We start from the raw sequence: 16,542 nt of genomic DNA on the forward strand, positions 1-16,542 counted from the left end.
GGATTTACTGAAAATAAACACTTTGGTTACTCAATTTCAGTTTGAATGAGAAAAGTTGAAATCTTTGCCTAACATAAAGGTTTTTCTTTGTCTCTAAATTTTGATTTTCCATGCTATCAGAAGCCCCATTGCAACAGGTAATTTGAGTGTTGATTGTATGTTTTCTCAGTTTGTAATTGTGTTAAATGTATTTAAAATGTTCACAATTTTAAAAATAAGTTTACTGTTAGGATCCTTCCAACTCAGAAATTCTGTGATTTTAAACTGTTTTTTTTTTTAGTTTGAAAATGTGATCTTTGGGGTATTGTCCTGTGTGTCATATGTATATATATATATATATATATATATACATATGACTAGGAATCATAGAATTTCAGAGCTGGAAGACATATAGTTGTTATCCAGTGATTCTACACATGAAGAATTCGGAAGCCCAAAGAGATTAGGGGCCTAACACAAGATCATAGCAGTAACTGGCAACTGGAACTCTGGCCGTTACTGGAGCACTAAAAATCTGCTCTAAAAATTAACCCAAATTATCTGAAAATGTGCAGACTTCAGGAGAATGTTCCTCTACAAATTTAAGAATGTTGAGGCATTTATATTAAGCACCATGTATTTAAATCCTATAAACTGTGCTCTCATCCCTGTTGTTTTCTCCAAACTTGGAATCACACTTGAAAATAAATTACAACTTGGGGTAGGTTAAAGTGTCTTGATTTCGCACTCCTGGGGTATTTTTCAGTAATTTAGAAGTGTGAACTGACTCTGTGAAGTTAGGCCTGTTTTCAGGCGGGACGTGCCCGCGCATCTCTGGGATGCTGGTGAGGAAAGCCCTCCTCGTGTAGCTGCCCCGGCAGAGTCTAGCTGGGATGATGAATGTGAGATCACCTCTCCGGATTACACGGGGCTTGCGGCCAAGGCAGCGCTTCTCGTCCTCCCAGTCTCACTTCTGTTTTATCTGGAACCAGCCCTTGATGAGTGTCTTCCGCCCATCCTGCCACCTTGGCCAAACTCCAGCACCATGGGGAAATTGTATGTCAGGGTTAAATTCTCCCTGAGAATTTAATTTATAAAAATTAAAGATGTTTTAGCACCTCTACAGCCAGTCTGTCTGTAAATGGAAGTTATTTTCTCAGTGGAAAAGCCTAAGGGAGTACAAGTACTTCAAAAAATCCTCTTAGAAATAAAAATGGTGCCAGGGTTAGGTCTTCCTAAATGTGATTTCAAGCCAAGGAGTCAGTAGCATTTCACAAGTTAATTGGCTTCATGCACTCACATTTTGCTAGGGCTTTTCAGAAACTTCTCAGGGTAATCCCTCATAGTTATAGTAGAGAGATGAACCATGTCACGTGACTATAACCCTTCAACAGATCTTAAGGCAAGATGGCCTGATGGGCCCTGCTGTCAGCATTCTTTCCTAACACTGCCTGGGAGCTGTTACCTACTTGGCTGCTCCCTGGAGCCAGTGATTTATTCAGTCATTAGTTCTTTGAACAGCTATTAATTAAATACTACTGGTTCCATCCTGGGGGTTGGGGAAATAGAAAGAATTAAATAATGCCTTCGTCCTCAAAGACCAGTCAGTTTAATAGAGGAACTAAGATACGTCCTTAAATATCTGAAATATGATAATATTGTTTGTTTTATTCACCACTGTAGAACCAGCACCTATAGCTGCCAGGTAGGAATTGCAGAATAAAGTAGTATTTTTCAAATGAAAGAGTGAATGACCTAATGGCCCCAAGGTAAAAGATCCAGCTAGTTGGGGTGGGCAGAGAAGACTTCGAGGCAGAGATTGCATTTGGGACTGGATCTTGAGGGAGAGGTAGCAATTTGAAAGCATGAATCTAACTAGAGAAAATAGCACAAGCAGAAAAGTCAGCAGCAAAGGCTCAAAAATAGAAATCTCTGAGGTTGGATGGGAAAAGTGAATAATTCTGCTGGAATGAAGAGTACATGAAAGAGAAAGGTGGGAATGAGGCTAGAGAGGTATGATAGGGCCAAATTGTGCAAGCCTCGGGAATTTAGACCACATTTTGTAGAAAGTGGATAGATTCTATAAGTTTTAATATAGGAATGATATGCTATAATGAGCATTGTGCTTTAGGAATATAAATCTGGTAGCCATCTGCTGAGGGATTAGAAGGGAAAAGCACAGGGACACCAAGTGGGAAGAATTGCAGTGATTCCTCATGAGTTAAACTCTGGTTCAGGCTGAGATAGATAAACTAGGGGAGTGAGAATAGAGGGAAGGGACAGGTGCCAGAGATTTTGGGGAGTGCCACCTGGCTGAATCAGTGAATTCAGCAATTGATTACTTGTAGAGGACGACAGAGGAATCCCAGATGATAGGAGAATTTTGGTGCAGTTGCTTAGAAGGTGGTGGTTTCACTTACTAGGAGGTGGAGTAGGTTTCAGAGGAAGGCCATTCATGGGCCTTCAGTCGTGGGCAAATTGAGTCATAAGTTATGGACAGGAAGTGCCCTGCAAGCAGCTGGAAGGGTTACAGATTCTTAAGAGGAAGGTAAGCACATGAGACTTAATTGAGGAGTCATCCTGCATGGACTAGATAATTAAATCCAGGAGACTACATAAAAGTGTCAAGAGAGTGATTACGGTAATGGTTAGAGATAGACCAAGGACTGATCTCCGGCAAGACTTCTTTTGAGGAGGAAGAGTGCTTTAGCAGAACTGTCTAATGAAGTGGGAGGGGACCATTTTGAGGAGGGAATGTAACACATCCTAGGCTACAGAGAGGTTAAGTGGGATGAAGAATAAGAAATGGCTGGTCAGTTTGGAAACATGGAGTAAATCATGACCTTGAAGCACGTATTTCTTTGGGACATAGAGGGATTAGTTAATTTGCAAAGGTACTACAGATTAAGTTGGGGTTTCAGCATTGGTGATTAGAACTTTTCTTGCATACTTGATAAGGAAAAAAGAGAATGGCACTCAAGCAGGTATAAGTGCCTTTTAAGAATGTTTCTTACTGAATTATAGAGACAATCAAATGAAAGAATGGTTCTGTATTTCTTACTGTAGTGCCTGGCTCATAGGTTTCAATAAATGCTAACCTGTACCGTTGTTATCATCATTATCAGAGAAAGAGTTGTTCCGAATAAGGGAGAAGAGTGTACGTGATTTGTGGGTTAAGGGGAAGCGTCCTTTGGAGAGGGAGGGAGGAGAGTAATTTGAGGAGATCTGGAATAAGTCTGGCAGTAAGCGCAAAAACAGAGTGGTTGGACCTAGAAGAGGGAACAGACCTCCATTTCTCTGAATTGGCAGCGGATATGCAAAGTAATGGGGATGTTTTGAGCCTGGGTGACAGTAAGAAGAGAGGTTGAAGAGCCTGGCACGTAGTGCACTTTCACCTTCTCATTACAGTCAGAGGAAATCCCAACTGCAGATGCCTGCTTAAAACATGAAGAGACAAAACAGAATCACTGTCATCTATTCTGCCCCTGCTATGAATCGAGCACTGTGTTAGACACTTTAAATTGCCTCCTTTAATCCTGGTGAAAATTCAGACATTATGTATTGGTATTCACATTTTACAGATGAGAAGACACGTCAGAAAGGCTGAGTAACCTGCCCAGGATGGCACAGCTAGTAATGGGAGGAGCCAGGATTCAGAGCCGGGTCCATCTGACTCCAGAGCCTGTGCTCTTTATTGAAAGGGAGCCCAGTAGTTTGAGATCTTGGAGGTGTAGGCCTGCACTGCTTTATGGTAAGGTCCTGTGGAGTGGTTATTCCTGTCAGTCACCAGGGTGAATGTCAAAGAAGGGCCCTCTCATTTGGGGAGTACATGACTGTGAAACTGGGGTGAACCAGAAATGTGAATTCTGGATCCCTGAGGGCAGTAGTAAGGCAAGGAATAGAGAAAATGTTCTGAGTCAAGTCCCTAGCCTCTTCAGTGCAGCAGGAGAATGCCTTACAGGTAACAGCAGCTGGGGCGGGAAGGGGGAAGTTCAAGGGGGTGTCTTGGACTTTCGGGAGCGCTGTAACCTTGATTTTCCAACAAGATGATGATTCAAGAGTCACCTTCCCTTCACTTTCCCACAGCTGCCCGAGTTCCTGACCCTCAGCAGTTAGATTCCTCTAACCATACTGCAGGTCCAGACAGAGCCCACACCCAGATGCCCTTCAATCAACTTACGCTAATGTTCTGCTCTGGTGTAAATAATCACTTTCTAATTTAAATAGCCTGTTGAGAGGCTGCACTAGGATCTAGCCTTTTTTTTTTTTTTTTTTGAAAAGGCAAAATAACAAAAGAAAGAATATAATTTCCTAATTTCCATCCCCTACCTACCACAGCTCTTTATATTTTAATAAATCGCCTTCCATAGATAACATTTTAGTCATCTTATTTAATCATGCATTTGCTACAGGATTAATTATTGAATGCGCACAGTATAACAAACATTATTGCAGGCATTTGGGATATGACAGGGAAGAAACCATTGTCCCCACTCTTACAGAGCCTCTGTTCTAATGGGGAAGTTAGGCAATAATCAAAATAAGTAAGATATGTAGTATATTAAATGGTAACTAATGCAGGGAGAAAAATAAAGCAGGGGAAAGTAGCAAGGAATTCGGGGATGGGAGTGTTAAAAATTTAGATAGGCGGTAGGGAAACCCATGAAAGCTCCCCTGAGAAAACGGCATTTCTGCAGATCCTGAAGGGAGGTAAGAGAACATGCAGGCATCCAGGGAAAGAGTGTTCTAGGCAGGAGCTCTCAGGTAGGAGCTGAGCTGGCAAGGAGGCTGATGTGGCTCCAGAAGGAGTAAGAAACAAGATCAAAGAGGAAGTGGGGTCAGAGGGCCCAGGGCCTGTGTGCTGTTGTAAAGACTTTGGCTTTTAAGATGGAAAGCCATTAGAGGTTCTGAGGGTTTTTTTAACTTCTTACCATGGAAAAATGTAATCATATATACCCAAAACACTACAATGAGTCCCCTTGACGAGTCATCCATCTTCAACAGCTTTCACTTTTGGAGGACTTTGATCAGAGGAGTGTCCACATTTGGCATGACCTGACTTGAACAGGATCGCCTAGGAGAACAGGCCATGGGGAAGTGGGGGAGGCATAGGAAACATAGGAGCAAAAACTCAGGAAACTAATCACGGCGGCTTGAAACCAGGGAGTAGCAGTAGAGACGATAAGAAGTGGTTAGTTTGGGGATATCTTTTAAAGGTCTGACTAAATACTATATATTTTATGCTTTATTCAAAAAAAAGAATTTGAGAATGCATGTAGTGCAGCAACGAGGGTAAGGAGATGTAGAAAAGAAATTCAGTAGAAAAGAATACTACTGTTTTAAGTTTTATTTTCTATTTAAGAATAAACCAGGTTTAGGGGCTTCCCTGGTGGCACAGTGGTTAAGAATCCACCTGCCAACGCAGGGGACATGGGTTCGAGCCCTGGTCCAGGAAGATCCCACATGCTGCAGAGCAACTAAGCCCGTGTGCCACAACTACTGAGCCCTCGTGCCACAACTGCTGAAGCCCACGTGCCTAGAGCCCGTGCTCCGCAACAAGAGAAGCCACCGCAATAAAAAAGAGCCCGTGCACTGCAACGAAGAGTAGCCCCCGCTCACCGCAACTAGAGAAAGCCTGCGCATAGCAAGGAAGACCCAATGCAGCCAAAAATAAATAAATAAATTTATTTTAAAAAATAAATAAATAAATTTATTTTTAAAAATAAATAAATAAATTTATTTTTAAAAATAAATAAATTTATTTTAAAAAGTAAATAAATAAAAGAATAAACCAGGTTTATAAGCCAGGTTCCAAAAAAAACTGGCCTATAAATGAACATTTGCAACACAGTTCATCCGTAAGTTACATATTATTTTGTAACCATGACCAATTGGGCCATGCAAAGGGTAAACATTTATTTTTAATTTATTAATTAGATAATGGCACCTATTGAGGTGCAAGTCCCCAGCAGTCCCCAGAGTTAGCAATAGTGTGTTACTTGATTTTCTGAAAGAAGTATGATTTATAAGTGGCTATATTTGATGTAATGAAACTGAAAATTCAAATAAAACAAAAACTAGGGGTCAAAGTATGACAAAAAACACAAAACTCGCAAAGTGGAGTTTTACATAGATAGTGATTTTATTCCACTTCTCTACATAGTTGATGAAGCCCTCTTTGTCTGTTTTGTTGTGTTTAATGGCCCAGTTTGCCCTTCCAATCCCAGGCAAACATCTGAGCCATATGTGCTATTGGTCAAATAAGTAGGGCAATAAAAAAGACGAAAGAATGTGAATGAATCAACGCAAGTCCAGGAGCATTACTGGAAAAACAACCATGTTGTCAACAGTGAGTGGGCCAGAGAGGATATTTTCATGTCATCCCATCTTATAAGAACACCGCACCTACATTCAGAAGACTCAGGATGAATTCCAACATCCTCCGGATCTTGACTGTCTGACCTTGGGTTATGTCATTTGTTAATCTGTCTAAACTTCTGTTTTCTTATCTGCAAAATGGGGATGATAGTACCAAGTCTGTCTGCTTCACAGAGTCATTGGGAAATCCAGGAGGGAAACAGCCCCTTTTTATAAAAGAGAAGGAAAGAAACTGGTGCTTCCATAGTACATGCCGTGTGCCAGACACTGTGTGGTTCTCACAACAGCCCTCTGAGGTCCCATTATTGTCCCATTTTGTAGGTATAGAGCGTGCAGCTCAGAGAGGTTATTTAACTTGTGTAAGCCCACAGAGCTGGAAGAAGAAAGAGCTGGGATTTGGTCCCAGATCGGATCAGCTTGAAATCTGCTGGCTTAAAAAGAAGGAACTAACTTTACCAAGCGTCTTCCTACCCTGTGCCAGAAGCTATTAGATATGGTTCTGTACTATCTTGTTTGATGAAGGTTATTCAGTACTTCCTGTGTACTCAACAAATCATAAAGAATAAAGAACACTAAAGTCTCTTTTGCATCACTGAGAGGAGGTATATTATGAAAATAGTGTTCTTTTCTTTCCTTCTCCTTCTCCTCTCCCTCCCCCCCTTCCCTTGTCCTCCTCCTTCTCCTTTTTCTTCATTTTGTAATATGACTTGCACCGTAACAGAGGAGAATCAATGCACAGTTTAATAATGTCTGTGGCACGATTTTGTTTAGAAAGAAGCCTTACAAAGGGACAAGTGCACTTCTGCCATCTCACACCTCTCACTGAGACCTTCTTCCCCACAACACACACCAACAAAACCAAACAAACAGGTTTTTCAGGGATAACTGTCATGAACACTGTGCTAGGCAGAGGAGAGCCATAAAACACCGCGCACACTGGACATACACAGAAGAAAAAGTGGTTAAGCCAGGTGGTAGCCAGTGTAATGGAAAATGTGAACGGGCTTTGAAGTGGTTAGTAAACCACTAACGGTGGTCATTGGGAAATCCAGGAGGGAAACAGCCCCTTTTTATAAAAGAGAAGGTGGACAGACCCAAGTTCAAAGGGCTGCCCAATCACTCCAATTACAGGAATGATGGCAGTTTAATTCATCGTAATGTGCCTCAGTTCCCTTGGCTGTGGAATGGGGTGGCACTACTGACCCCGCAGGGCTGATGTGAAGATGGGCTGAGTTAACAAGTCCCCTTCCCTTCCATAAAAACAGAAAGTGAGGAAGTATAGGTAGATGTGCTCTGGGACTTTAACAAGCAAGAGAGGTAAGACAGTAACCCTTCAGTTGCCAGTTGGTTTTACCGTCTTCCTGTTGCAATAAACTCTGTATAATTTTCCTGCCCTCTTCCTATCACATTCCCCAAAAAAGGGACAGTGGTGGAGTTTTGTGGGCTAAAGTGGTGAAGGGAGTGTCATGGAAGATTCAGATTTAGGTTGTACCCTTGAAGAATGGATGGTTCTACACAGGGAAGAGAAGGAAGGGACACCCCCAGGTGGTAGGAACCACGGGAAGGAAACCCTGAGAGGTGGCAGTAAGTACGACTGAGGAGACGATGAGTCGGACTGTCACTGCAGAGCTTTCGTTTGTGCTGCTCTCCCTGCCAGCAATACTCTTCGCAACCCCTACCCACCCCCTTGTCCCTTGTTACATTCTTACTCTTCTTTGAGAGCTCAGCCCTCATTACTCCCTCAAGGAGCTTTCTCTGACTTCCTGACCAGGTCAAATCCCTGTTCTGTATGTCCTGTGTAAGTGCTTCATAGTTATGCACTTAGGTTTATTTGTTGATATTTTTGATTAGTATCGGTCCTACTCCTTCATTCCCATAAGAACAGGAGTTATGTCTGTTTTCTACTCAGCTGTGTATCCCTCCACTCCCTGACCTACTGCAGTGCATGGGACATAGAAGGGGCTTAATAAGTACTCACTGAATAAATGGATACATTTTGGTTTGTCAGTGAGGTAAGAGCCTGGATAAGAGAGAGGGTTTATATTTGAGATTGCTAATCCTGTTAGGTGCCCAGCACTTAACTCATTTAATCCTTAAAAACAACCCTATGAAAGCAAATGTATTATTGCTTTCATTTTAAAGGTGGAGAAGCTGATGTCCAGTGATATTAACCATCCTTCCCTGCTGGCCCAGCTATTAAGTGACAACAGAGGGATTTGAGCGCAGCAGCCTGGCGTCAGAGCTCTTGAATTTAACCACATCCCTCTGCTGCTTTAGCAGTAGAGGTCAAAGTTAGATACACAAGTGAAGTTAGGGTAGATTTCTGTTTGAAAAGTGTGGATTTTTCCCTCCTCCTCCTCTTCTTCAAGTATCATCATCATCACTTCATGAGGAAAAACTCAGCAGAAAAGAACTACTTCATGTGTCACGTCTCATATTCATGTTGACTCTACCTTCTGCCAAAGTGATAGGTCCAAATTAACTCAGCAAGTAAATTGGACCTTTCAAAATCTGATTCTTAGAAAATTCTAGATTACTTCTCTTAATCACCTTTAAAGAACCAGTATGCACTTTTCCAGAGCATGACAGAGTTAGTTGCTTTAAATAAAAGGAGGTGATTTGACTAAGTTTGGTATTATCTGAGATACTTGGTTTCTGTTTCTTACTCAAAAAGCAGATGTAGCCTGTGGTCATCCGTAGGTATTGAGTCATAAAGCTCCTGGAAGAAAGGCTTGATTTCATCAAGGAAGCCAAGGAATCCTGAGCACCTCCAAGAATGATAGCTGTTACTACAATAACATAATTATTACTAAAATAAATAAATAAATAAATAACAAAGCCCAGTAAAATATGTCACTCTAGAAAAAAGGCTTACCCTAGGAATAGAAGTGGCCTGAATTGGTCATTTATTCCAGCCACCTGCCTTTAAACGGGATTTATAAACATTCACCTCAGGGCAGTTGTATTATTTAAAGGTCTCTAGGTAGAGGAATGTATTACAGTAATAAGATAGTGGTTAACACGGTGTATTGCTGTTATTTACTGGGCAGTGGTCTTCAAGACTTCACATGCATTAATGTATTTACTCCTCATAACAAACCTGTGAGGTCCTGTTATTATCCCCATCTTACAGATGAGGAGCTGAACACTGCCCGAGGTCACAGAACTAGTAAATGGTGGAACTGTCTTCAAACCTAGCTAGTCTGTCTGTCAAGTACCTGCTGTTCCTGTGTCCCTTGGTAGCTTATGGTCACCTTTGTCTCCTTGGCTCTAAGTGATAGCTTAACTTGTATTTAAGCCATTAGTGTTTATTAAAAGCTTGCTATGCTCAGACTCTTTAAAAAATAAACCCACCCTTTCTGGCAGATACAGTTGCTTTCTATAAACTTAATTTTCAAGGGAACCACTATGCAAAGAAGTAAAAGGGAGGCTGAATAAAAATAATCTGATTCTCCATAGAACAAATGAATTTCTGAGTCAGTTGCAAATAGCTCTCAGTCATTGGTGGCATTTTATGAAGTATTCCCTCCCCTAAGGTAGAATTCCACTGTCTTCATTAGCCATAGAGCCTGAAAATAGAAAATAGTATTTTTTTGTGTGTCCCTATGCCTCAGTTTTCTTCCTTCAGTCAGTATTTTGGAAAGTCCACAAAACCCAGGGGCCTCCCTGTCGTTGCCCTGTGGCCTATGTGAAAAACCAGATGATGCCATGCTGACTTGAACTCTTTCAAATGGATCAAACAGCACATTAGTCACTGGCACATTTCTCAGGTCCTTTTACCTCAGAGACTACCCAGTTCCTCATTCTTGCCACCCTTCGATCGTGAAGTAATAGCAAGAAAAAGATGTGAGTACTTTTTGAGGAGACCTCCCGCCTCTTTCCTTCAGTGCCTGTGACTGATTCCTTCATAGTGGTAACGTTGAAGGGTCCAGATATCCAAAGGGATTGGGCTTTAATGGATGGATTCCTTCTGGTGTCCTGCTTAAGTGGAAAGCCTACCTGATTTCACCCAAGTGAAGCATTTCGTCATGCCTTACACTGTTGCATTCCTATGCTCAGTGCACTTAAAAGTGAAATTACATGGTCTATTTTATGCTTTTTCACTGTTTATTTACTGTTGAAGAAATCCCTGTGAAATATGTCATCATAACAAAGGCTGATTTCAGATGTTGACACCAAGACACAGAACTGACATCAGCAATCCAGGGAGTATGTAGGGACAACAGCCAACTTTGGAGCAAACCCAGAACTTTTCATTCCCTGTCCTACCCTGAAGGGCAAAGGCTTTCTACCTGTTATAAAAGGGAAAGCACTAAGTTCATGATTGGTTTTATGCCCAGGGGGCTTTTTAAGTGCTTTACCTGTTTAAGAAATTATTTATTTGTGCTCTGAGGTGGTCAGAACCTAATTTAATCCTAAGCATTCTTTGTGATTAGCTTGCTCTGCAAGGACTGGAGGACATTCCCGCAAGTGGCCCTGCTCCTTGGGAAGGGGTGTTAGTGGGCTGGGAAGCAAACTTTTGCAGCGGTTCTGAGCCTGGGTTCAGGCAGAGAGGCCCTAAGGTTTCCAGTGGAGCTACACTGTGGACAGAGGGAGTCTGTCCTTTGTTCAGGAGAGGAAACTTCTCTCCCCCAAAAGCCTCTGGGGCATAATCCCAGTTCTCATCAACTTCTCCTCAACTCTTGCGGTGGGAGATTGGATTGGGAAAAAAATCCATACCGAAAACATCCTAACAAAACCATGCCTCAATGGAATATAAATTCATTTGATGGTATTTATAGTAGAAGTAGATTGGTGGAAAGGAATTCTGTCTGTTTCCAAGCAATTTTACTGGCAAGCGTAGGTTCTTCCTCAAGTATATATCAGAAAGACATCCATCAAGGATCCATTGCTACGTGAGATTTCTATCTACTTTCTTTTTCTTCTGAGCTAAGGGTTGCTTGTGCAGATTAAAATATTTCTAACGATTGTATAGTTGGGAGGTCCTGGATTTAGGTCATATACTTCCTCAAAAAGAGACAATATGAGCTAAGGAGATAGGGTGACCAACTCTTCTCGTTGTTAGCCCTGAAAGTCCTGCATCCCAGGAAACCCTCTCATTCCCGGGCAAACGAGGATGGCCGGCCACCCTTTGAGGAGATACAGTGCATTTCCAACAGTTTGGCTGAATTTATCACAGGTTTCTGACTTATAATATTCAGGAAGTTTAAAAATAAGGCCGTTGGTCTTTTCTGTGAGTATGATTTTAGTGTTGGGGCTTTCTCAAGGAAGGAATCTGTGGTCTCCTGTAGAGGGCTGGAGAACCAACTAGAGGAGAAAGAGTGTCCAAGCTCTCTTTACTTAAAATGTCATTATCTCCTTGCAGTTTTCTTTTTATTGCTCTTGTCATCATTTTAAAGGTATAACAATAAAAAATATAAATTACTTTAAATGGAAAAATCTTATAAAACAAGAGCTAAACAGGTGTCAGATCTAAGGGTTTGCACTTAGGTAGTACACTGATTTGAATTAAAGAAACCAGTCACTGCAGGCCAAGTCCATGGGCTTAGGTGTCCATGGCCAACCTTCATAGCGGGGTCCCTGGGCAAGACTCTCTCTCCTGCCTCATCTCACAGCAGAACGACACTTTCTGCTCACCTCTTTCCTTCTCTTGATTTCCATCAATCAGTCAACCCCCATACCCTTCTCACTGATCTTTTACCCACCTTTTATGACCAAAAGTGCAATGAAGGTGCAGCTGAAAATGTGTTCTTGGTTAGTAGGAAGGGGATACAGCATCCTCCAAGATGTGCTCTTCCTTCCAATTTTAACAATACGTGCTGTATTTTAAATGGTCTGCTTCCTGCGGAATATCTTTCACGCCCAAAACAACCGCCATTAGCATTTTAATTTATTTCCATCTCATCATTTGTTCATCACATATTTTTCAAAACCGAGCTGTGGTCGTATATGTACAGATATGCTTAAATTTTATATCATACTTTTTATACTTAACTGGCTTGTCTTAAGCATTTTCCCATGTTTTAATGTAGTCAGATGTGCTAACTTTGAAATGTGCTTCTTGTATAGATCTGCAACTATGTGGGACCTGCAAAGGTTATTGTTCAGTTGGTCACAAATGGAAAAAACATCCACCTGCATGCGCACAGCCTGGTGGGAAAACACTGTGAGGACGGCATCTGCACTGTAACTGCTGGACCCAAGGACATGGTGGTCGGGTAAGTGAGGGTGTGTGATGTTGTGGAAGGGAGGTGCAGATCGAACGGGGCAGCCAGGGAGCAGGCCCTTTTTATTCAGGGTCTTTCCAAGACCCTCCGAGAGCCCCAGAAAATGAAGATTTGAGCTCTCGCTTGGACTCCGAGGACGCCGAAGAGTAAGGCGCCCACTTGTCTGGATTTCCCTGATACAACCCACTTTGTACCTGTGGTCCTGGCCTAATTATTTATAGCACCCTCTTCCACTCTCAAAAGTGGCCCAGTTTGGATGATAAATTATACAGTCACTTGACCTATGAGGCATTTGTGCCACTTTTAGCAATATTTTCCTTCTGGAAATAAGGATAAGGACAAATTAGAAGAAAACTGGCTATAGCAGAAATCAACACTTTATGGATGATTTCATACCTTTGGTGATTCCCTTAATGAACTATTGATTCTCGATTTACAGTGTGAACATGTTGAGCATGAAGTGGATAGGTAAATATTATTTCAGTTCTGTGCTGCTTAGAAAGTGTGCACAGAAATGATAAGACCGATAAGGGCTTAATTTCCAAAATATACAAACAGCTCATTCAACTCAACATCAAAATAACAAACAACCGGATTAAAAAATGGGCAGAGGACCTGATTAGACACTTCTCCAGAGAGGACTTGCAGGTGGCCAACAGGCATATGAAAAGATTCTTGATCTCGCTAATCATCAGGGAAATGCAAATCAAAACCACAATGAAGTACCACCTCACACCTCTCAGAATGGCTGTCATCAAAAAGAACACAAAGAACAAACGTTGGTGAGGATGTGGAGAAAAGGGAACTCTCAAACACTGTTTGTGGGGATGTAGATTGGTACAGCCACTGTGGAAAACAGTGTGGAGGTTTCTCAAAAAACTAAAACTAGAACTACCATATGACCCAGCAATTCCACTCTTGGGTATATATCCAAAAAAACCAAAACACTAATTCAAAAAGATACATGCACCCCAGTGTTCATAGCAGCATTATTTATAATTGCCAAAATATGGAAGCAACCTAAGTGTCTGTCAACAGATGAATGGATAAAGAAGATGTGGTATATGTATATATATATGATGAAGATGTGTGTATATACATATACACAATAGAATACTACTCAGCCATAAAAAAGAATGAAATTTTGCAGCAACATGGATGGACCTGGAAGGTATTATGCCAAGTGAAGTAAGTCAGACAAAGACAAATACTGTATGGTATCACTCATGTATGGAATCTAAAAAATAAACTAGTAAGTATAACAAAAAGGAAACAGACTCACAGATATAGAGAACAAATGAGTGGGGAGAGAGGGAAGGGGGGAGGGGCAATATAGGAGTAGGGCATTAAGACGTACAAACTACTAGGTATAAAATAAGCTACAAGGATATATTGTACAGCATGGGGAATACAGCCAATATTTTATAATAACTAAAAATAGAGTATAACCTTTAAAAATTTCAAATCACTATATTGTACACCTGTAACATATAATATTGTACAGCAGCCATACTTCAATTTTTTTTTAAAGTGTGCACAGCCAAGGATTACAAATTTGTTTAGGCATTCATTAGACTGGAAATGTAAATACAAAGAGATATATTCATTTAAGTGTTGGTCAGAGAGATAAAACAAGCCATTTTTACTGAATGAAGTATTATAGAAATAAATTCAATTCAAAAGAAATTTTTAATTAAATTTGTCTAATTTTCAGGAATATCTTTCAGGGCTTCCTAATACTGGTTTATATAGTTTACGGTAAAAATCCCAGTTAATCTAGACTGTTCACTCAAAAGAAAGGAATTGTTTAAATCAACTATAATTAAGCTGATGGTAACATTTCAGGCTTTGAATTCCGATCAGGTTTCAAGTTGGTTGTTATTGGGGAGGTTGAACTTTCACGTTCCTTGGTATTTCTTTGTTTGACTGTTAAAATTTTCAAGTGTGAAAAACCTAGAGAGCTTTCTTTTAAGTCACTAAAATCTGATTCTTTTGATGTCAGAGGAAAAAAAAAAAACTCTAGATTGGAGGAAGAAGCCTAAATTGATTTGAAAAATTCAACTATGCTTTAAATGAACTTGTTTCAACATCCTCTTGAAAGGCTGACCTGTTTCCTCTTGTGTGTCACAGTTGGTTCATCGTTTGTTTTGGAATACCCTTACAGTTCCTGACTGACCTATGAGAGCTTTGAAATGCAGGGTAATTGTCAAAGAGTTTCGGCCTAATTGATCACTTAGTGTCTCTGCAGATTTACTCGAGTAGGCTACTGTCAGTACGAAGTGTATATTCTCTTTGGTCCTGTTTAATGTGTGTGATAATCATATCCTTCAGAGGGAATTATACATGAAGTTCCCTACTAACAATATTTGTTATTATAAACATTCCAGTATGTTATCTGTAATTTGGTGTTTCTGTGGTTTGCCTTAGTAGTCTTTGAGGATTTGGGGAGGAACTAATGGTTATTTAATTTGGGACCTACAGCAGGAGTAAAAGTAAATTCCCTGTCTCCAAGGAAAGTGAGGAAATCTGTTACTCTCTTTTAGTGCTGGCGTGAGGGGTTCGGTAGTTGGAAGAATTCATTCATTCAACAGTTTGAGCATCTAAACTTGTAAATGTGATCATCAAGACGTCTGGTCATAGCTCTGTGGGATTTTCTAATACTATGCAGTTTCACCAAGAAATGTAATGAAGAGGATGCCACCTAAGAGTTACAGTAGACTCAATAGCCTCTCCCATTCAGAGTGCTCTATGAAACCTTGGTACTCCTTTTATAATTTTATTTTTAACTGAGAAACTTTTGCCTACAGTGTTTCCCAAAATGCAGTATTTCCTTCATGATTTCGTTTGTCTCTCATTTTTTTTTAAGTTTCTAATACCAGAACCTGTTGCATTTTAGTAGAAAGAGTCTCATGCTGGTGGTCTGGAAACCAGAATTCTATTTCCAGTTCTGTCACTCACAACAGTAGGACTGGGGGCAATTTGCATGACTTCTTGGGGACTTTAATTTCTTCCCTTATAAAATCTGAATGTTAGGCTACAGAATCGACCTCCAGGCCCTTTACATCCAAATCCTACACTGAACTAACATTAGCTAATGTTATGAAATAACATGAGCCAACTTGCCTCATGTGTATTTACAGGATGTCAATGATTATTCTTATTTAGTTCTAACTTGTAGGTAAGAATAGCATATAGAGAAATTTAGGAAGATAGCCAGAGTTATTCCTTAGACTTGTCAATACTAGAAACAGAACCATGATAAGCAGTTTTCAATACAGTTTAGGTTAAGAGTATAGATTCATAATCAGGGCATCAATCTAACACATCAAAAAAGATATATGGAGGGACTTCCCTGGTGGTCCAGTGGTTAAGACGCTGCACTCCCAATGCAGGGGCCAAGCGTTCGATCCCTGGTTGGGGAACTAAGATGGTGCATGCTGGACTTGGCGTGGCCAAAAAAAAAAAAAAGGTATATGGAAAATGACACTGAGAAGATAAATAACTTCTAAATTATCAAAACCAAAAGAATGACCTTTCTTTGGAGTGTTTCTCTTCACTTTACTCTCAGCATGAGTTCTCAGTAAAATTTAATTTCTATTTTCAAAGGTATTTTGTTATCTATATTAAACTATTCATGTTTTAGATAAAACTAAGTCATGATTGTAAGTTTGATTGGTTTAATTTGGGGGGGTTGTCCTTTTAGCTTCTTTTAGTTAGCTTTAGTTTTGACTTTTTATTTCCTACTCACTTATTTAGTTAGTCCTTAGTGCCCGTCCTCATAAAAATAATCTTTGTTTGGTGTTTTATTTTCTATCCTGAATATCAGCAGTTTGTTTCAACAGCATTTTAGTTCTCTGAAATTTGCATTCGATGGAAACTGTTACTTGGCTTTGCTTTAAGCCACCTTCCTCACCAATAATCACCACACCCTCTGCTTGCTTCCTGGCAGCCCTGATTT

The 16,542-nt window shown here is 40.5% G+C and overlaps 1 protein-coding gene across 2 annotated transcripts in view; it reads left to right on the forward strand.

Moving 5' to 3' along the window:
• The window catches only part of NFKB1 (nuclear factor kappa B subunit 1), a 134,637-nt gene that overhangs the window by 64,474 nt on the left and 53,621 nt on the right, over window positions 1-16,542 (forward strand). For both annotated transcript variants that reach the window (XM_059922490.1, XM_059922491.1), the window contains exon 6: window positions 12,427-12,575. In XM_059922490.1, the coding sequence (XP_059778473.1) occupies window positions 12,427-12,575 (149 nt within the window). The remainder of the gene's footprint in view (window positions 1-12,426; window positions 12,576-16,542) is intronic.

The sequence above is a fragment of the Balaenoptera ricei genome, chromosome 5, assembly GCF_028023285.1.
Source record: "Balaenoptera ricei isolate mBalRic1 chromosome 5, mBalRic1.hap2, whole genome shotgun sequence".
NCBI classification, from domain to species: Eukaryota; Metazoa; Chordata; class Mammalia; order Artiodactyla; family Balaenopteridae; genus Balaenoptera; species Balaenoptera ricei.